Here is a 21,385-nt window from a genome sequence, read left to right on the forward strand (position 1 = left end):
ACCCAGAACTGAAAGCTGGAGGGTGAGGGAAGCCAGGAGAGATGCAAGCGGTGCCGGAGAAACGTGGGAGGTGAGAGGAGTGAGGAGGAGCAAACGTTTGGACGAAGGCGTTTCTTTCAATCCGAGGATTGTCTGCTAAAATGCGTCCGCTCCAGATTTGTGCTTGCTGGATCACAGCTGCCCAGAACCCAGGCTTCCGCAGCTGTGCTTTCGCCAGCCTTGCTGCCACGAGCAGAGGGGAAGATGATTTATGAAAAGATTTATTTTTTTTCTGTTACAGTGCTGTAGAGGTTATGCATGTCTTTGGGACCGTGAATACTAACAGGAAAGTCAGGGGTGGGAGAGGATGAAATAGGAGTCCTGTTCTCCCTGAAAGCTAAAAAGATGTAGATTTTTTTTCCCCAGGATCTCTCAGACTGCCCTGTGTGCGCACTGGGAGGTGACACACAGTGGTGTTTTTGCATTTGCAAAGTGGTGTGTAGAAACCAATACCTTTTGGGTGCTGCATTATTTAAGGTCCATATGAATAACTTAGCAGTCTGGAGTGCTTTTTGGTTTGATCAGAGCTCAAACTTTGCTTTTTTCTTGCCAAAATAAACAAAACAAGCGAGTGATTTCAACTTTCTTCCCTAGCGTGTGTCTTTAGCAAGAGCGATGCAACAGCTTTTCTCTAGGCACCACGCCAAACCTGGCAGAAGAGAGGAGGTGGTGGCTCACTTCTAGCCCAGCGATGAAGACTGCTGGGTGGGAGTGATCGGACGGAAGTGGCACCTTTCCTGAGGCAGGTCTGCACCAAGCCCTGCCTGTCCCAGTAGATGTTAGTGGGAAGGGGAAAGCTCCTTCCAGCACTCCCAGTGTGACTGTCTTTAAAAATTCTTGGAACCCACGTGTATTATTCCCTGTTTTGGTGAGCAGGCAGCTGCATCATGTAACTGGGACAGGTGAGTTTTGATAAACGCTCCCAGGAGCAGAAAATGGGAGTGATCTCACCAACAGGGATGAAGGCAATGCCTGAGTGTCTGATAGCTCCAGCAAGGTTTGCAATGGGGTAACTGCTTGGCCAGACCCCCCAAACGGAAAAAGAGAGAGCGGGGAGGATTTGTGCACCTGCCTCGCAGCTCTCCCGAAGCCCATGCTCCTGCGTGGGAAGCAGCTTTGCCGCACAGGAGCTCCTGCATCCCGGCCTTCCCCAAAAGATGAAGCTGTATTTCTCAGACTAGCCATATTTTCAATTACCTCCACGTTGCGTGCAGTCATCAAACTTTATAAATGTATCTTCGATGCAGCACACCTCTGGTTCATGAGAGGCTCTAGAGCCGACACCGGTTCATCTTGCTGACGATCCTGTCGCCTGGAGTTGCCTTCTCAGCCAGGAAGCCGAGTTTGGACTTTGTGACAATAATGTCGACTAAGGCCTGGTAATAAGATCGTCTCAGGAGGCAACCCTGCTCCATTAGCTGGCTGCCATATGTTGACTTCACAAGGCAAAAAGAAACTGGCTTTGAAAGAAAAGAGGCTTATTACCCGAACAAACATAGAACTTTGTAAAAATATACGAGGGATCGGTTACTCATTAGAAGAGGTTACGATTTTTCTTCAGCTTTGGAGTAATAGGTAGATTTCTCAGAAACACAAGTATCGGTCAGGAAATAATGTAAAAATTGAGAACACTGATGAACTTTCAGTCATGTGACGACCTCCCTCCAGCTATATGATAGTTCCTGCATAGATAGAAATGCCAATGGATGTGTGTGTGGGTCTAAGCTTGTCTTTTGCATTCACGTCTAGTGCACTAACTGAAGAAAAAGATTAAATTTTATTATTTAATTATTGATGGCTGACTCAGTTAATTTACTTTTCACTAGCATTTAATGATTAAGGATGCCTTTTAATACTGTTTCATTATTACTAAGGAGTTCAGAGCCTCAGCTTTGGCTTTCATTAATTAATGTTAAATTTAAAGAGATAAAAATCATTGCAATGTGAGAATGACAAAAAAGGCGAACATACAAAAGGCAGCATAATCAGCATGTGATATACCCCCTGCAGCAGGGACTTCTGCCATTTTCTGCTGTTTTATTGTCTGGTTTTTTTGCCTTTTCATTTTCCCGGCTGATGTCAGGATAAAGTGAAAGTGATTGCTGAGACTGGGGGTTTTAGCCTTTGATACAAAAGGATTACAGCCCGCAAACATGATAAAGATCTCCTAGTCTTATTTTGAAACCATTCGTTGACTTCAGCAGTAGCAGGATCTGACTCTAAAAGCGTTTGGATTGTGTGCTCCATAGGAAATGTTCAATATTATGTGTAGCAAATTAAAGAATCAGAACTTGCCTATTTTTAGAAGGATGATGGAAGTTTCTTAGAAAACAAGAAGTAGATTTTACTTGCAGTTTCCTTGGTGGGATGAGCTATATTACAGGCTTCAGCTCTCAGAGCTGCTGCATACTCTGTCCTCCAAAAGCCAGGTCTTCCCTCTATCACCTGTTTTCAGATTTTCTCTCTTAAGTGCACTTTTAGTGCTTTATGGAGCCTCATTTGAAACAGCCATCAAATGAAGTCTGAAATCTAACATTAGATGCCTTAGCATTTCTCAAAGGTGCTGGAGATGGTCTCCATATTTTCATTGTTTCTCTGGTTGTTGTTACTACGTTGGCTTCAGAAACACCTGCGTGTGGAAAGCAACTCTACACACTCCTCTGCCTGGCTTTTGAGTCGACCATTTCATTTTGAGTCTCGCGCCCCGCACGCGGGTGCTCATGGAGCGAGAAGCAGGCTAGCGGGTTTTCAGGTGCAGCAACACTGAACAGTGTCTTCTCCCGAGGGCGAGGGAGATTTCGCTCGCGGCAGGCCTCCTCAGAGATCTTAAGGACATGCAATCTTGCAATAGCTTAACGTGAGAGCAGCCTGGCAGTCTTTGGAAGTGTTGCTGCTGGTTTTGGCTTATTCACTGCTCTGCATAATGGGGAAGCAACTGTTTGCACTGCCCCTGCCTTGGCCTCAGATTAGTCAGTTCACGAGGTTGGGCTGAGATTCCTGTAAACTATCTGAGCGCCGCTGATTGCAGCACTGGTGTACATGAGTAAATAAAAAGGGCTCCACTTACTGGAAGAGGCTTCAGCTCTGTGATGCTCACTTTTTCCCCATTACAATCTGCATTTAGAGCTGTGTGCAATCGCCACAGGTTCTCCACGGAGTGGCCATGGAGTCAGGCATGAACACGAGCGGTAGGAGAAGGGATGTCCCTTCTCACGTGGTGCCTTCCTGCTGGTGGGGTCATTCTCAGATAACCCCAGGCCTGTGTTGCTGCATTGCTCTACCTAGAAAGCAATTGAAATGAAAAAGGATTAAATGGGACCAGCTTACGCGATTGTGGATGCTTGTGCTTGTCAGCTCTCTTTCTCCAGGTTTGCTCCCTGATGCCCTTGCATGCACACTTGTGCTGCCTGTGTTCAGAGGTGTCACACTGATACGACATAAACCTCTGCAGAATACCTCATCCTCCATCCCCATGAACTCCCAACCTCTTGCTGCCCTCTGGGGTTTCTAATTCAGGATCAAAACTAAATCTCCATATTTCTGAGCAGTTTATTGCCAATGAGATAAAAGATTTCCTCCACCAAAAAAATATTACGTAGCTTGCTTAATTTTTATTTATTTTAGGAGAAACTTGATGAAGGCAGATTTGGTTTGGTTATAGATAGCTCACATCATTGTCACTGATCATCTCAAATTCTGTCTTTTCTTTATGGCAGTAAGACCTGTTCAGACATCTACTGAACCAATGCAGGCAGGTGTAGAGCAGTTAGGGATTTTTAATGATTCATATCTATCTGAAGCTGGAAATCACTGTGGAGTTGTTATTCAGCCCTTACTCAGGGATATTTCCCACTATGTGGTGAGGTTTCTCCTGCAGCTCCTGGAAGCAGCTGTTGCAACTGCTTTCTTTCCCCTTTACTTTGTGCCAGGGATCAGCTGAAACAGTTCCTGGTGTTGTTACTTCTTTCTTTTTCATATTTTTAGCTTTAGCTAAAAATTTAGAATTGTTACTCCCCAGAAGGACATCGCAATTCTTGCTCGTAGTTCAATGCCTATGAAGAACAACCAGGGATGGACATACAGAGAGTGCATGCAGCATGATCAGGACTGAATGGCAGAACCACATCACCGCCAAATAATTGAGGTTGGTGGAGAATCTGGAGGTCAGCTGGTGCAACCACCTGCGCAAAGCAGGGATAACTTCAAAGTGACATTTAGTTACTCAGTGCCTTGTCTTCATTACAGCAGCCTTAGCACTTCATGAGACATTTCTTACTTTCAGGTGTGTGAAGAAGCTATCCCACAACCTGCCTTGATCACCACTGGAATATGATGCTTCTGATCCCATAAGTGGATGGTTTTTGCTCTGGCAGTGGGTGGAGGAGGCTATTTCCACAGCTTAAAGAGGTGTTGCCCTTCTCCCCTCCCCATATGGTCTTAATTCCTCTGTTCCCCTCTTTCTGCTGAGCTTTGGGGAAGTCTGGATGAAGCAGCAAGCTAATGGCTTTTTCTCTCTCTTTACACCATTTGGAGGAGCCAGGACGGTAAGCATATGTCTACAGGCCATTGTATAGGAATGCTCAGTTTGAAGCCTGGTCACCTAAGTCAAATATGAGGATAGGAAGTGGAAATCTGTGTTCCAGCTTTGCCAAGTGTCCCCAGGTAGCTCAGTCAGACTCTCTGCACCTTTTATTTCCCATTTGTGAGATGAGAGAAAGGAAGACAGGTTGATTCCTCAAGTCTGTTGTGAAGCTTTATTTATTTCAAATCTTCAGCCAACAAATAATGCATAAAGCAAAGATTTTTTTTTTCTATTTGTTTTTTTTTTCTGCTGAATTTTGGGAAGACAATTTCAAATTCACTTGTTTTTTGCTTTTCCAAGCCTTGCTGGCAGTAGGAAAGTTTTGCAGATGAAATTAAACCTGCATAGCTATGCTGTCAAGATACTACTGTGGTGACAGTCGTAGTAGTGGGATAGTGCATCCAGTAGAAACCCCTTCAACCATTATAAACCGTTGTAAACTTGTGCCAGGGCAGCTGCGCTGAACCACAGGGCCTTACTTGCATAGCCGTGCTGGGTTAAAACACAAAATCACCCCCCACCCCTTCCCTAGCTGCGCTGGTTAAAACTTCAAACAGTAGAGCAGAACTTCAGCAAGGAGGACTACAATACTCCTGCTGTCATGGCTCTGTGGATTTTGGGTATGAGGAGATGCAGCCCTCGACTGCCAGATCGTGGCTGGCAACAGCCTCCAGTGCAGACATAGTTAGACCAGCCAGACCTGTGGGTTTTGGCTGTGGGATGAAGTGGGGCCGAAGCAATCTCTACTGGTGAAATCTCAGTCCTAGCAGTGCACTCTGCATCCCTACTAGAAGTGCTTCTCCGGTGTCGCTATCTCAGCCAGGCACTTAAGGACAGATATGGCTGCAGAAGGGAGCTTTTTGGTACACCAAATGTTTTGTCAGACTAATATATACTTTCTTTCTTTCTAATTTTCCTAGTCTGCTGCTTAAGGACTGCTATTATAAGTGTCTCCCAGGCAGGTAAGCACCTGTTAATGAGTAATTCTTACGCCTGATATTGGCATTGATCTGTTCCATATTTTGCAATATAATTCATTAATATAATGCATTTCCTGAGTGGGCTTCTTTGGAGCTCCTTGTTATTACTTACCATGCTTTTAATTAGCTAGTGAAGGGAAAGAGATGGGAAGTGTCTGGATGGTAAATGCTTTCTGATTGCAAACAACACTGGATGGGGTCCTCTGGAGGCGCTCTGAGATGCCTGCTGAGTTCGGGGAGAGGAAGGGTGTTCACCGGTGATCATCAGAGTGTTGGGCACTTTGTAAATTCTTCACTCCCTGTGGTTTAGGTAGAGTATCTTGCTAAATGGCATTCCCATCTATCCACAAAGACATTAATGATTAACAAGGATAAGAGCTCTGCTTACTTAGAAAACCAAAATGCCCTGAAGTCAAGTAAATTGCAGTCCCTCGTGAAAGCTCCTTGCTGTTCACCCTCCCGCTTCAGTACAGCCCTGGAAAGTTATCTCTGCCAGAGAAAACCTCTGCAAAAAGAAAGCAAAGATGAAAGCCTGTGCTCTCTTCACTCTTGGCTTGGCTTTGACTCTGAGCAGTGACTGTTCGAGGATGGTAAGTCAGATCTTTGTTTTGGAGCTCCCCTACATGCTGGTTGGCAGAACGATATTGCTTCGGGGTTGAGTGAGCAAAGCTGCTGACCAGACCAAAAGGAGAAGTGCTTCCAGCGGGACACAGAAGTCCAAGACAGCTAGATCAAGGCACACAGCAGCACTAAGTGTGGGCCTGTAGCACTGCTGGTCCCATATATACTGTTGTCTGTGCTTAAAGAAATTACTCACATCCCTGCCCTGCCAGAGGGGAAGAACAGGGGCAGGGACTACCACAACTGAAATATTTTGAAAGTGCATCTGAGAAATGTGATGACACAAGCAGATACCTGCAAGAGCATGGGGCAAGAGTGCTACCCACCAGCCCCTACTGGTGTATGGTAGCCAAACATACTAGCCTAGGTAGCCAGCTGCCCCTGTTACTGTTTTCATGCCACGTTCTTCAGTATTTTGAACATGTGGGTTTTTTGCGTCTTGTTTTCGAGTACGTCTCTGTGTGGCAATTGCAGCACCGCTGAGTTCAGCTCTGCTTGTTTGCTTAAGCCCTGCCATGGGCTGCTCAGCTAACGCCCTGGACCCACGGCTGTGTGGCTCTATGATTATTCTTACTTTGCTAGCAAGATTAAAACTAGCCTAGATATGCTTAAATGATGCTAAACTCCTAACTATTCACATGAAATACAGAAGCATATCCTCAGACATTGCACTTTGGAGCAGAAAATTCCTGGTACCTAGGACAAAGATCAGCCTTGGCTGGAGCCCCTGGAGACTGGCCAAGTGCTGAGAGAGCTACAGTAGAGCACAGAAATTGTTCCTTCCTCAGACTTCAAGCCCTCCTTATGTATCTGAGCAATACTTCTGTCTTATTTCTTACTTATTATGTCCCACATCCAGTTCTACATTTGTGATCTGCGGCTTGCTTGATTGCTTTTGTGGTATTTTAATTTTACTACAGTATAGCTGTCTGCACCTTTGGTGACAGCAGCACTTTATTACCATTTTTCATTATTTCTTGTGGCTTAAAATCAGCTCAGCCTAGTGCCCTTCGCCTGCTGATCAGTAAATCCAAATAGAGATTGCTTTTTTAGCTAATCCCCTGGGGGATATAGCTAAACAGCAGGAAAGGCCAAGCTCTGGGTTATTATTTGCAATGATGAACTAGCTCCAGGATATATATATGATTCCTGCAGAGAAAAATAGGAGATGGTGTCCCCTGTTAGTAGCAAGACAGAGTGGAGCAGAGCTCCAGTGTTTTTTGTGCTGTGCTGGGTTTTCCTGTTTTAATAGAGACATCTCAAACGCCAGTGTTTATCTACCCTCTTTCACCAGAACGTGCCCCAGCTACAATTACACATAAATAATGAGCTCCTTGCAGAAACAGAGAGAGCCAGCATTTCATGGCAGTCCTGGAACATACATTTGTCTCTACATACGGTGATTCCCAGAGTGAATTTGTGTCTCCAACCCACATTCTTCTTTTTTTTTTCTCTCTCTTTGTAGCACTACAAATCTGGGGCACGAAGAGACTCAAAACATGAGTTCACTCACCTACAAGGTACAAAGTCAAATCCAATAGGTTTCACGACAGTAAGAACACGCTGCCTGTCAGTATCTGCGCTGTGCAAACAAGTAGTAAGGCTGTCTTTGTTTCAACATGAATTCTTGAATAAGGATTATGGACCGGTTATGACAGTATTACTTTCTATGTGGAGGGGAATTTGGGATTAGCTCAGGAACCTAAGGTAATTTTCCCTCAGGCATGGATTAATGGGAAGGTGCAGATGGAATTTTGTTTCTTCTGAGCTGCTGTGGCATATGTTATCTTATACGATGATGGGGCTGTAAATGGGCAACTCCCTCTGTTTTAATCAAGGCTGTCTGCTCTGCAACTTTAATGTATATAAGCTCTTTGGATGTATGAGTTCAATTTTCATCAAGCCAATGAAGCCCCGGCCCTTTCTGAGCGAAGGAGTTGAGCTCCACATGAATTGCTCTGTTGCATTTGTTTCGATGGCACCTTTGAAAGCAGACAGTCATGCTGTGCGTGGACATCGCCAACCATTCTCACTGTCCTGTGCTTTTGCTGTTGTGGATTGCATATATTGGGCCATTAGAATCACAGAATCAGTAAGGTTGGGAGGGACCTCTGGAGGTCACCTAGTCTGACCCCCCCCTGCTCCAGCAGGGTCACCTAGAGCATGTTAGACAGGGTTGCATCCAGGCGGGCCTTGAAGATCTGCAGAGAAGGAGACTCCACCACCTCTCTGGGCAACCTGGTCCAGTGCTCTGTCACTCTCACAGGGAAGAAATTCCCCCTCACGGTCAGGCGGAACTTCCTGTGCTTCAATTTCTGCCCGTTGCCTCTTGTCCTGTCACATGGGACAACTGGAAAGAGTTTGGCCCCGTCCCCTTGACACCCTCCCTTCAGGTACTCGTACACATTGATCAGATCCCCCCTCAGGCTTCTCTTCCCCAGGCTGAAGAGGCCCAGCTCTCGCAGTCGTTCCCCATAGGGCAGATGCTCCAGCCCTCGGATCATCTTTGTAGCCCTCTGCTGGACTCTCTCCAGGAGCTCCATGTCTCTCTTGTACTGGGGAGCCCAGAATGGACGCAGTACTGGAGATGAGGCCTCCCCAGGGCTGAGTAGAGGGGCAGGATCACCTCCCTCGACCTGCTGGCAACACTCTTCCCAATGCACCCCAGGAGACCTTTGGCTGCCTTGGCCACAAGGGCACATTGCTGGCTCATGGTCAACTTGTCATCCACCAGCACTCCCAGGTCCTTCTCTGCAGAGCTGCTCTCCAGCAGGTCAGCCCCCAGCTTGTACTGGTGCCGAGGGTTATTTTTCCCTGGGTGCAGGACTCTGCACTTGCCCGTGTTGAATTAGACGTGCCTTTACAGCTTGTAACCCTCTCTGATGACCTTTGGGATGAACTATGTCTTCTAAATGGATGTATTTGCACAACTCTTCTAGCCACTTTTAAGGTATGAGGCAGCCAAGGTAAATATCTGAATATTTGCCCAATTAGTTCAGACAATGAAAACTAGGCTTGAAAAGTGATAGCAAATGAACTGGCTGCTTTGTAGTGGCAGATAAAGTAGAGCAGATAAAGTGACCACAAATCTAACTGGTTGGGGAGGATTTGGACTACTGTTTCCGAATCTGAGTTATTTTTCCATACATGGTAATGCTAATAACTAGCTTCAGCAGCCTTTGAGGTGACCAGTCTGGGCTTGTGGCTGATTGCTAAGAGTCACACGTGTGAGCACACCTACCTTCCAGGAGCTCGGATCACAACCGAAGGGGCAAGTCCAGGGCAAGTAACAACTGTGCTTCGTAACAGAGAAATGGAAATTCAGGGTGCGGCAAGGCCTGTTGTATTGCCCGTGTGCCACCTGCAGCAGCAGCTGGCTTCACATTCATGCTCTTGATTCTTAAAACTGATTGCTTTCAGTTTAGTAAGTTAAGTAACCTCCAACCAAGTGTTTTTTTTTCTTAATCCTTGGTCTCTTTCATTCAAAAGACTCGACCTTTTTTTTTTCCATTAGTCTTTCATTGCTCTTCCTTAGACTTTTAGCAGTGAGATGGTGAATGCAGAACTTGCCCTTTTTATATGTACAACTTGCCCAGTCTCATCTATTTCTTTCCACTTATAAGGGATCTGCTTATCCCAAAGGAAGGTGATACGATCAAAGCTATCTGTCATCCCCCAACCTTTAAAACCCTCTTTCTCCTCCCTATTTCTATATCAATTTGCACTGTTGGGTGCCTTAATTGTTTTAAACTGACATTATAGTGTAATACGGAGCCTAAAAGGATACTACTTCAGAAATCAATTTAATATGCTGTTGCAATAATATATAATTAGAAATGATAACGGCAGCTAATGAATATCACTGACATTTGATGTACCAAAAATAACAATTTACTTTGAACTGAAATGATCTGAGATTTTTATTCTACCACAGAACCTGTTAATCTCTGTTGATCTAGTCATTGCACAGGAATCTAGGCCTCTTCTTACCTACTAGAATTTGCAAAGACTCAGAATCCAAAGTACTGTTGAAAAACTTGAAGCTATGTATCTTCAATGCAAAGTTTTATAAATTTAATAGAATATAAGGTACAGCTATGGGCTGGTGTTCAGCTGCATGATGAGGTTTTTATTCTTGTATTTCAGTGTTTACAGAGGACGGGAATTTGTGCAAATTTCCTTTTCGTTATGGTGGACGGTTTTACCACTCATGTTTATCAAATGTGTTTTCCCCAAAGAAATGGTAAGTTAACATTGCTCACAAAAGAAGACAATGTTGAAACAAAAATGTATTCTTGGCTTTAGGGCTTTAATCTTGTTTCCATGGTAATTAATGCGGGCTAGTTCCCACGCCCAGCGGGAGCAGTGAAGTTCTCCTGCTCGGGTCCGTGGCCCTCAGACCGAGACTCGTGCGCGGAGCGGAGTGAGCGCCAGAGCGGGGGCTCCAGGGCCGCTTGAAGCTCAAGAACTGCAGGAAAGTCTCTTGCCTGGCCTTCACACTGGAACTCCAGTTATATTTGTCAGAATATTTTGCAGAATATTATTTTACAGAATAAGCAGAAATGCTGAAACCCCCTGACAGAACCCCTCTGCTCAAGGAAAGAGGAGATACAAACACTGGAAATAAATTACACTCTTTTAAAGAATTGACTTGTGTGGGCTGAACACTTTGTACCGCAGTCCAGCATATTTTTTTGAGGGAAGTTGGGTTTTTTTCCTTGTCTCTAATTTCTGTCCAGATTTGTTCCAGCTCCCTTTTGGACAGTGCAGTACTAAGAGGTGAGGCATTACTACTGTTCTTCAGGTAATGATTTATTCTACTAATATGCTTAAAGCCAGGTCTCCTTATTTTGGGCAAAGGTTATTTCACATATGTGGAATCTGTTACAAGTATTCATTATTCATTTACTTACATTTAGGGTTAGAGGCAGTTTGGGTCAGAGGCAGTCAGGTGGGAACCCTATTGCTGTAAGCACCAAATAAACAGAACTAACTTTGCCAACCTACCTAACGCAAACATCCCTCTGCAGGCACACCTAAGCAAACACATCTAGTGAGTGTATTAACAGAAATCAAGGGCAATAAAGCAGGGTACCAGTAATGTGTAGGTGCCAGAAATGTGAAAATAATGCACAGATAAGATGCAGAAAAACACATACATGCATTGTTAGAGATAAATTAGATCATTTTATAGAATGGGCTTTGCTTGCACATGCAGGATAGAGGCCTTATTTTTTAGACTCGATTGTCTATTTTTTCCCATGATCTGAATCATGTTTCTGTGATGGAACATCTATTTTAAGTGTAAAGTGCTGGGGTAATGTAAACAGCATAACACACAGTTTCTTATGTAAATAGACACAGAGCTTCAGCCTCAGAGACCACTTCTGGTTTTCCTGAACATCCACAGACAGCAACCAGATAAGAAAAGCCTCAAAGAAACAAGAATATCTTAACAAAAGGAAAGGAACTGGAACAACTTTCTAGTTTGAACTCTGTTTTTGATGAATTGTAGCCACAAGGAGCTTGACCTTTGTACCCACTGAATTTCATGTGATGTCTAAGATGGTTCTTATTAGTACATAACATTCTGCGTTCTTCTGGCCAGTTATGACACAGCAATGGAAAACAAGTGAAGGTATGGGACCCAGGATTAGCATGCACTTTAGAGCTGACCTTGGACAAGTAGCAGTTGTTCTTCCCATTTTTGAAAGGCCGCCTGCAGGTAGGGAGATCGGGGGATAGCTGGAGCTGCCTGTTTTTGATAAGCCATTTCACTCCAGTGACCGACCTTCTGGCCAGTGTTCACTCTTCTTTGATAAGCTATAAGCAACTCGATGTGTAACTTTCAGGCACGGTGATGCTAGGAAATGAGTATGAACAGCAATTGGGGAACCCGCTCCTGGAATTTTTGTCTAACTCAGCACGAGGCTGTGCTGCACTGATGCTGAACAACTTATCGTAGAGGACCCTGCTGGGTGGCAGGTGAGGACAAGACTTGGCTGCTTCGCACGCGTGAGTGGCTAGTGAGGATGGAGACTGGTAGGCGGGATGCAACTTGGCTCTTAGAAGATGATTGCAATGAAACCAAACCAGGAGATAATGGTGGATTGCTCTGTTTGTTGAAAGCTTTCTAGACACTTGGCTTAAAATTGAGGTTTTTCTGTGCAATAAGTGGCTTTCTGTGCCTGATCCATACCAAAGGATATCCACTTCAGATATCTTTCCACATTTAATTCAGTGAGCTCTGGATTATGCACCTAATGAGTCTACGTTCTCAGTCTTGAGGCTGTATTATTAAAGGTGGTACTTTATACTATGGGCCAAAGCCTGCTCCTGCTGGCATTAAATTTCTACGTATTCTAGTACGAGCTATGACGCAGACATAGTGCACCATCCTGTTGTATTAAGTCCAGTAAAAAGACAGTCCTCTTTCAAAAAAATATCTAAGAGCAGTCTCTATCTAAACATAAGATAGGCTGCATCATTTGGGATAGCTGCTGTGCCAGTTCAAAGGAATAAGCGTAATAAGACAATCAGACATGACCTTGCTTAAATAGTTCAATATCTGTCACAGTTCTGACAGTAGAAACCTCCCCCTGCTTATTCTGACAGCAACAAACAACATTATATTTTTATAAACGTTTATTGAAAACACAGGAAAGGAGACAAAATAATTGCACTTTGCAAATAATAAATTTCCTTTAACAGTATTCTGCATTGTATTTCCCTTTAATTACGATCTGTTTTCACAGATAAATCCCCATTTAGCAGTCTCTTAAAAGGAATAATCTTCTTCAGGTCAACAAATTGAATTGGCTTCCACTGAGATCCAGCTCAGGGGAAGTGGTGGGAGCATGTGGCTGATGGGCTGAGAGGTGGAAGGGCAAGCACCCCTTCCAGTGACTTAGCTAGGCTTAGCTGCAGTGTGAAGCTGGTCCCGTAGCTACGGCCTCACCTCTGGCACACCTTGCAGGTCTTATGTGGGAAATAGTTATATCCCTTATGCATAGCTGGTCTACTGAGTAGCTTTTGTTGGGAACCCAGTCAGAATATTAGGATTTGCTTCACCCAGCCACATTTTCTAGTGAGCAGAGACAAGCATAGTTGAAGGCAAGTTGTTTTGTGTCATTAGATATGCCAATAAGGGCAGCACTGGTTGGTAGCTGAGATTTGAGAAGCTGCTCCTTGCTTCCTCAACCCTGCCTCCTCAAGGTGGCAGATTGTTGGCTCAAGGCCGGTCTACTACTTTGACTTTGAAAGTGTTGACTTATATTCCAGAGAAGTCTTGTCCCACGTGAGAGTGCTGGATGTGTGGGTGCTTGTTGCATCAGATCTCAGGGATGAGCTTAGGGCTGTGCAAGAAGGCTACGATCTTATCCTCCTCTCTGGAAACAGGTAAATTGGATACTCTGGCCATGGATTGAAAACAACATTGCAAAAGAGGTATTTTTGGCCAGCTGACAGAAGGCAGAAGGAAACTGTTTTCAAGTTAGTTTATGCCAGTCCTGGATGAGGAAAGAACATGTTGGGAGTGAGCAACAGAGTGACAAGAGACCAAGCTTCAGAGTCTGGATTTTGCTGCTGGTGGTGACATTAGTGGTTGCTTTGGTGGTGTTAGGTATAGTCATGCCATCTTTCTTGATCAGGAGAATATCTAAAAAGGTCTGAGAGAACTTACGGTCCTTGACCATGGTGATAGTAACAGGTGTAATGGTGGAGCTCATTTGTTTCAAACTATCTGGCTACAGCCTGAGGCTTTGGTTGCTCTCCAAAAAGTTTTATTTTTAAAGCTCCCCAAATGCTGCTAAGGGGTATCATAGTCTTCCCCTCTTTATTTTGCCTATTATTTAGGCCTAATTTGTGATGTACCATTTTGATTCATTCTGTTCCTGATTCCATTCCCTTGTTGTTTACCACACATGAGTTTAAAATGTTGTTTAAATTAGTCCCAAGTAGTAGACTTCTCTGGTGTAATTAATTGAATATCTCTTCCATTAGGATTTTATTATTTTATCAAAAATTTTATGTGGCAGGCTCTTGTAAGACATTTGTAATCTTACAAATTTAGAGAATAGGCTCAAACACAAAGAAATAGTCCAAAGAAATACTAATCCAGTACTGGTCAGTATGACTGCTGGAGGTAAAATCCTATGAGAGACATAAATCACATTTTTGGTTGGTCTCCCAGCAAAGAAGAGATCTTTAAAAGGAAAGAAAAGAGAATAATGAAGTATCTCCTAGGATGTTACAAAATTTTCCCACGGAGTAAGAGAATCATAGCAGGAAATAAAGGAGGATTATATGAATATGTAAAATGTCAGGCAACAGTGAGGGAGACTGGCATCAGAGGAGAGGATCAGCGTGTTTGTAGCCACTGTGAGATGATAGGGAATGAGGTTATCAGTTGTGAAGAGCACCAGGTGTGAGGGCCAGGGGACTGTAGGAAGCCAGTGGAAGAGCAATGTCAGGGCCTCTAATGACAAGGAACATTGAGGATGGAGACGGATGGAGTTCTCCATTTGCTTAGAATTTAGCTGTTCTGGTGAGAATTCAAAGCATATTACTTTTTGTATAAACTGTTTTTCTTCTCCTAATGATCAGAATGTGTTTAAACTCTTTGTGACGAATATCCAGGTAGTTCTGCATTTAGGTGCAAGTATACAGGGTCTTTTTTCCATTCTCCTCTCCCATGCTGCTCAATGTACTGTTGTTTTGCTAAGTCAATAATTAAGTTATAAAACCTTGGATTCTTCTTCACCATTGCTGGCACAGATGAAATGTTAAAGTCTGAGGCCGTTTTGCCAGCAATGACGTAACAAGTGCACCGCTGAGAAAAACTTTTAACTTACTACTCAGTTTAATCCCAATATGGAACAGACCATCCTTTGAAAAAGGTTGATCCATTTCCCACCAAAAGGGCATGGAGAAATTTCCATTAACTCCCAGCAGAGCCGCATGGGCCGTAATGTCTTTGAGTAAACAGCATCTTTAAGAATGTGTTACATTAATCTGTATTAGACTATTGAGTATCTTTCTTTTTATGCACCTTATTTTAATTGAGGTCACCAAACTTAATATGCATGGCCTCTTCAGATGTTCTGCAGGAATTAAAGCATTTTAAATATCACATAGCATCTAATTAAGAAGCAAAGTAGGGCAGTTAAAATGGTAGATGTTCTCTGCAATAAAATTGCAATCTAACTTGTGAAGTCCTAGGGTGAAAAGATATTTGATAACACAACTGTTCAACATACGATAAAACTGAGCATAATAAAAATAAATTATCTGGCACTTTAAATAAAGCACACTCGTATTTCGCTTAACACCCTGCAGCTATAGGTTTCCCTGTGTAGTGACAGCTGGTACAGCTGATATCTATTACGCTGCATCAGAGCTGGTCAGGGAGGATGTTTTGGTGGAGGGAGCACTGGGATGGGAAGTGGCCCTCTGGGGTTCAGCCTCGGCTCAGTCACGCACGCCTCGGGTGGCCTCTACATCTGCCTCCTCTGCAAAGTGTGAACGTGCTCCTGCTACTCCTGAGACGTACTTGAAGATGACAGCCTGATGAGGGCAATGAAAGTGCTCCTGTACAGCAGTTGTCAAAGTTTTGTCTCCCTGGGGCCTCAGCAGGATTCCCACAGCGTGTGGATTCCCGCGGTGTGCAGGATGCAGCCCACCGCTCAGCAAAAAAGAGGAGGCTACATCTGTGCATTTGGAAACCACCCCCGTGTCAGGCATTTCCTCATTTTGGCAGGCCAGCTAAAAAGTAGAAATATTTTAAAGGAACTGGGTGTAAAATATCTTTGCCACTGAAAGCCAGGAAAAAGTCCCTTTGTGGACAAAGACTTCTGCCTCCGCAGAACATTAAAGGTAGCAGACAGGGATCAGAAATGGATTGGGTCCTGTTCTGCTTGTTTTGTAATGAATAAAGGAGATGCAATTTACTTTTTTTTTTCTTTTTTTGGCTTTTATTCCGCCTTTCATTTTTTTAATCTTAAAAATAGAAAGTGATTCACCACTGGAGCTCTCAGGTTCTGCTTCCACATCTCACTCTTAATCTGTTTTTAGAGAGAAATGAGGCAGAACATCTTTAACAAAAAAGACCTCATATTTTTTTTTCTGGTGTTTTTTAAGAGAGCTTGAATTAAACATGCTAGTTAGGGAAAAAAGTATGAATTCCATGAAGTATGAAAGTGTGAAGACTTACATAGTTTTAGAACAAAAATATATATTTGGCATTTCTGGACTGACAGTAAAAAAGAAGGTCCTTGGCTTTAATGAAGTAATGCTTTTAGGGGCACAGTGGTTTTTAGTGGCCCTGAGCCTATAAACCCTCATGAGCATCTTCTCTGCAGAAACTATCTTTAAAGTAAGCATTCCCAATACACAGAGGGAAAAGAACTTCCTATGCTCGGTGATCACCAGGGATCCTCCTTCTTCAACTGGTGCAATATCCAGGTTGTTTAAAGCTGCACTAAACTGCATTTTTAATTCTTTTTAGGTGTTCAACAACACATAACTATGACCGTGACAGGCAATGGGGATACTGTGCTTTGTTACCTGAAGACCACTCAGGTAAGGCAAGCCACTGCTGATATCTGATATTACTTCAGATATCTGGCTCCTACTTTGCCTCCTTCAGTAGGAAGGAGTGGTGCCTTCTGTGCTACTTTTACCTGGAACCGAGCAAGCCTTGACATTAACTGTTTCTGGAGTTTCTCTATGACTCCCCATAGCCATAGCATAAGGTTATGCTCTCTTTAATATATTCTCTATTGACCAGTTTGAACTCATGGAAGGAAATTATGGTGGTGTCAATACGGAAACATGAACTCCTGTGGAAGCTGAGCACAGAGATTGTTGTCTTGCTCTCCCTCACAGCTTGGCTGTGCCTTTTAGTTTTCTCCTCATTTAATCAGCTACTTTTTATGGCTCTTTGAGAAATTAATGTTTTTAGAAGATCCAGAAACATTTCCCACAACACATATCAGTCACCTACAGCTATCCTTCCTCAAGGTCTCAGAGGAAAGTGCAGGCCTTCAAAAACAGCCTTCCTTGAGTTTTTGGACTGCTTCGGAGAATACAAGGAGCTAGGTGCATCCATGGTAGGAGTACTGAGGAACAATGCAAGGGTTACTCAGCTAAGCAATGCCACAGCTTCATGTGGTCACCATATTCAAGTGTTGCAACTTCCTCACTCTGATTGTCTAAAACAGGAAGCCAAGCTCCGTGCCAACCTCTCCTTTCTCTGTAAGTCAATTTTAATTGAGTGGATTATTTATTTTTGCAGAGTCTGATCTTGTAAAATGCAGACCACTACCCAACATAAGTTCCTTATAACTTCAGTGGAAATGGCAGGGGGTTCTGAAAGGAGACCAAAGCATTATAGTCTGTTCCTAGGACACATTTTAGACTAAAGATACATTGGGAGTCCCCTTTCTCTAACAAATTACATCACAAGGCCATGGTGCCAGGTACTTTCTCTTCCACATGGCCCAATAAACAGACCTTGAGTGCATTAAGGCAAAATAAAACAGATATATTCAAAAGCGTAGAGAGCACCTTTGTCCTGCAAAAACGTCCTGTCATCTGATGGAAAAGACACTTGCCATGATTAACAGTTTGCAACTGCCCCTAAGCTGAAGAAAGTATTGAATGAGGTCCCTGACACACTGGGTGAGTGCACCATGTCCCCAAAAATTCATTGGGCTACTTGCATCTCCATCCTCAGCATTACCTTGATAACTAGCTCTTGCTTGTCTCTGTCTCCCCAGCTTCAAATTTAATGAGCTGGCTGCTTTTAAATCTCCCGCTGAGGCATCTGACTTAGTCTATTCATTTATTAGAGCTTACATGTCTAATTCTCCATTTATATAGCAACAGATCATCACTGAAAAGCCAGATTTTGCACTGATCAAACCTGATGCACCTAAGTCTGGTTTTGGATGTGTGTCTAAACGCTGATAATCCTCTTTTCTCCTTCATACTACTTTCAGATGTGACCTGTCTTGTTTAGTCTGCAGGATGCAGCTGGATAGCCTCACAGGGTCCCTTCTCACATTCAAACGAATGACATGTTTTCAGCATTCCCTCCGTCGTGTCAGGAGCCTTATTGCCAAACTGATTACAATCTACCAGAACACTTGAGAGGCCAATGTTAGCTGAATCATACTGAGAGTCTAAAATTAAGCGGTGTGCAGCAGCATCACATTAAACTTAACAACTTCCAATTATTTTCCATCCTGGCATTAAAACAGATTAACAGGAGATCACAGACAAATGACTTGACCTCAAAGCGAGTAGCCATGTAAGTGCCTTTGAAATGCAAGCATATCAAACACGGGCATAGATGTTATGGAGAGTTTGCACTCAAAAGAATCAGGTTATGAGGGTTTTACTTACCTATTAATGAGTGCCCTCCCAAAGACTGAAATGTTGGAAGAAGTAACTAGTGACTGCTTTGATCTCCTGGTGAAACACTGAATGTCCAGGTTGTTGGTTAACAGGAGGGCTTCTGTCTCACCCTTGTCTCTCTCCTTTCTGTTATATCCTTACTACTTTTTTCCCTCCTAAAAAAGTGAAGATTTCCCTTCAGGTCATGTTCCTGTTGTGCTGGTTCTCCATTGCCAGGAAGAGATGCAAACCATCCAAGCACTACCTGCTGCTCCTCCACATAGGAAAGCACAGGGCTAAAGCACGGCAGTCCCATGAGTGCAGCTTGCCACAGAGGCACTTAGTTAAGCTTACACAACTTGTATCTTTGGGGACCCAAGACAGCCCACTTGGCCAGGGTGGGTTTCTCTCTGAACCCATTATCTGCTTCTCCAAGTCTTTCCGATGAAGCTGGGGAGCTGTGCCCGCGTCTGAGCTGTCCGACAGCACATGTCTCTGGGTACCGCGAAGGGAAGGATTTGCCAGGGAGCCCTGGTGCCTCTCTTTTTCCACACACCTGGCTGAGGGGTGCCTTGTGCCGCATCTGTGCTTCCTTTTCCACTGCTGTGGCCACCCCAGCCCCATGCATAGTTGTCTCCTGCCCCGTGAAGCTGGTAGGCCATATGGGAGCCTTTTTGGATTTTTCAGCCCATTCTTGCGTGTTACCAACCGAAGCATTTACTAGGCTGGTTTTAAAAACAAAAATCTCCCACACAGAAACATTTCATCTTCTGATAAGCTTTACAGAAGTGGCATGTTGGTATGCTTTGGCCTTATCCCACGCAGCTGAAGTCTCCTGCAGCTTGCTGCAGCCTTGCTCTTCAGGGCTGGCTGTCTGCTGCACCTCCTCTTGGCTCCCATCTCTTTGGCTTCCTGCTTGCCCACCAATTTTGGGGGCTCTTTTCCAGGCCCTATGCCCTGGAAATCCCCAGAGAGTGCTGGTGTGGGAACCAATGTGGGAATGCAAGGGCCTGCACCCATGGGGGGATCTGAGGGGCTCAGACCCACCGTGCCTCGGCAGGCTGGGAGCTTGGGCTGCCTTGGAGTCCCTTCATATGTACAGGCCAACTGGGCTGTGCATAGCTGATATATATACATATGTGCGTGTGTGTGCTTATGCATAGATGCCTGTATCTGTGGGACTTACAGCTCTTGGGCAGTTCTTTAAGACTTCTGCTCTGACAGGGCTTCTGAGGGGCAGGAAACCTCGGGCAATTTGCCAAAACCCCAGGGAGGCCCAGATAGTGCCAGACAGCAAGTTTTTTCAAGGGATGCTTGAACTAATACAGAAAGAAGAACTAGAATGGTGTGGGCTGCACAGGCAAAAGGAAGAGCATCATCACAGGAGTGACTCTGGAGAAGAGCAGGCTCACTTCTGGGGAAGATATGAGGCAGAAGTAGAAAACTACGGTGGGAAAATTTGTTTAGAAAGGTGAGACAAGCTCAATGCTTCTTCAGCAGAGCCTCAGAGAGGTGAAGCTGCAGTTAAAACAACTGTTAACAAGCACCAAGTGTTTTTCCTTAGAGAGTGAGGAGATACTGCTGGGTGGCTTTAGATGTCTGAGAAGGCAGAAATATGGCACTCTGTGGTTCAGTGGGACGGCTAATTGCAGGCAGGAGTCCCCACAGGGAGATGCAGTGTGTTTGTGTGCTTAGGGACACATCTTGGAGGCATTTGCAGCCATAGGTGAGCCAGCCTGGCTGCCGGCACTGGAAGGAATAGTGAAAGGATGCAATGGGGGACTCCAATGGGAACAGAAAGGAAGGGCTGAAAGTGCTCTCTGCACATTTAGTGCAGCCACAAAAAATCAGCTGACTGCTACTGTACTGGTCAGATGGCCAAATCTCAGTTTGAATGTGACAGAGATAAGGAATACAGAATTTGCCTTTGAAGAAACACCACAGCATTAAAAATTTCATAACTATCAAGTGGCAGGAGCAGTAGGATAGTCACTGCCTTTACATGCTCTCCTTTGATGTTATCCTGCAGTGAAACTGCCTGTGAATACACCCAGGACTGGTATTACAGCACTGTATTCTGAAGCAAATATTTTGGTCTCTGCAGAGGGCCCTTCATATCTACGCTGCTGTGGCAAAGTTCAGGAATGAGCCTTAAGTGCTCTGCTTCAGCTCTGTGTGTGCGTGTGTCCCAATATGTGCGTGTGTGTGTTCGTGTTTTTATACGTTGCATGCTATGCTTAGCAACAGTCTGTCTAGCTGAAGGAGCACTTGAGTTTAATAACTACGGTTCCCCTTGCAGAATTTGACTAGCATTAAAAAAGAGGATCCAAACGTAGGCAAGCTGCTGGGCCAGCTCTTCAGCAGGTGTCAATGCGATGTCAGGGGAGGTATACCCCATGACCCCGTCCAACACCAAGACTCTCACAACTTCTACGTTGCATGTTACTAAGCTTCCGACACAGGGATGAGAGAGTAGTCTTGGTAATCCCTTTCCTCTCCCACACAGTTTTCCCATGATTGAGAAAAATTCTTCAAAAAAGCGGAGATATACTGGACTGGTCCAGTTTAATCTTGTTTGGTCTAGATTTACTTGGCTGTGCCCTTTTTCTTCAAAACTTTTGGCTTTACTCAACTGTCCATTCATTTTAGAAATAATCCAAAAATCCATAGCAATATTTTTTCCTGTCAGGAATTGCCCTTCGTGTCATTTGAAAGAGAAATGCCTAATCCCAGTTGTTTATGCTGAAATGCGAAATATGCAGGCCGG

The 21,385-nt window shown here is 44.2% G+C and overlaps 1 protein-coding gene across 1 annotated transcript in view; it reads left to right on the top strand.

Moving 5' to 3' along the window:
* The first annotated feature begins 6,122 nt into the window (after positions 1–6,122).
* The window catches only part of HGFAC (HGF activator), a 43,080-nt gene continuing 27,817 nt past the window's right edge, over positions 6,123–21,385 (top strand). Inside the window, exons 1-4 of the mRNA XM_062574495.1 lie at positions 6,123–6,191; positions 7,688–7,742; positions 10,369–10,465; positions 16,727–16,800. Of these exons, the coding sequence (XP_062430479.1) occupies positions 6,126–6,191; positions 7,688–7,742; positions 10,369–10,465; positions 16,727–16,800 (292 nt within the window). The 5' untranslated portion in view covers positions 6,123–6,125. The remainder of the gene's footprint in view (positions 6,192–7,687; positions 7,743–10,368; positions 10,466–16,726; positions 16,801–21,385) is intronic.

This window comes from Rhea pennata, chromosome 4 (assembly GCF_028389875.1).
Source record: "Rhea pennata isolate bPtePen1 chromosome 4, bPtePen1.pri, whole genome shotgun sequence".
NCBI lineage: Eukaryota > Metazoa > Chordata > Aves > Rheiformes > Rheidae > Rhea > Rhea pennata.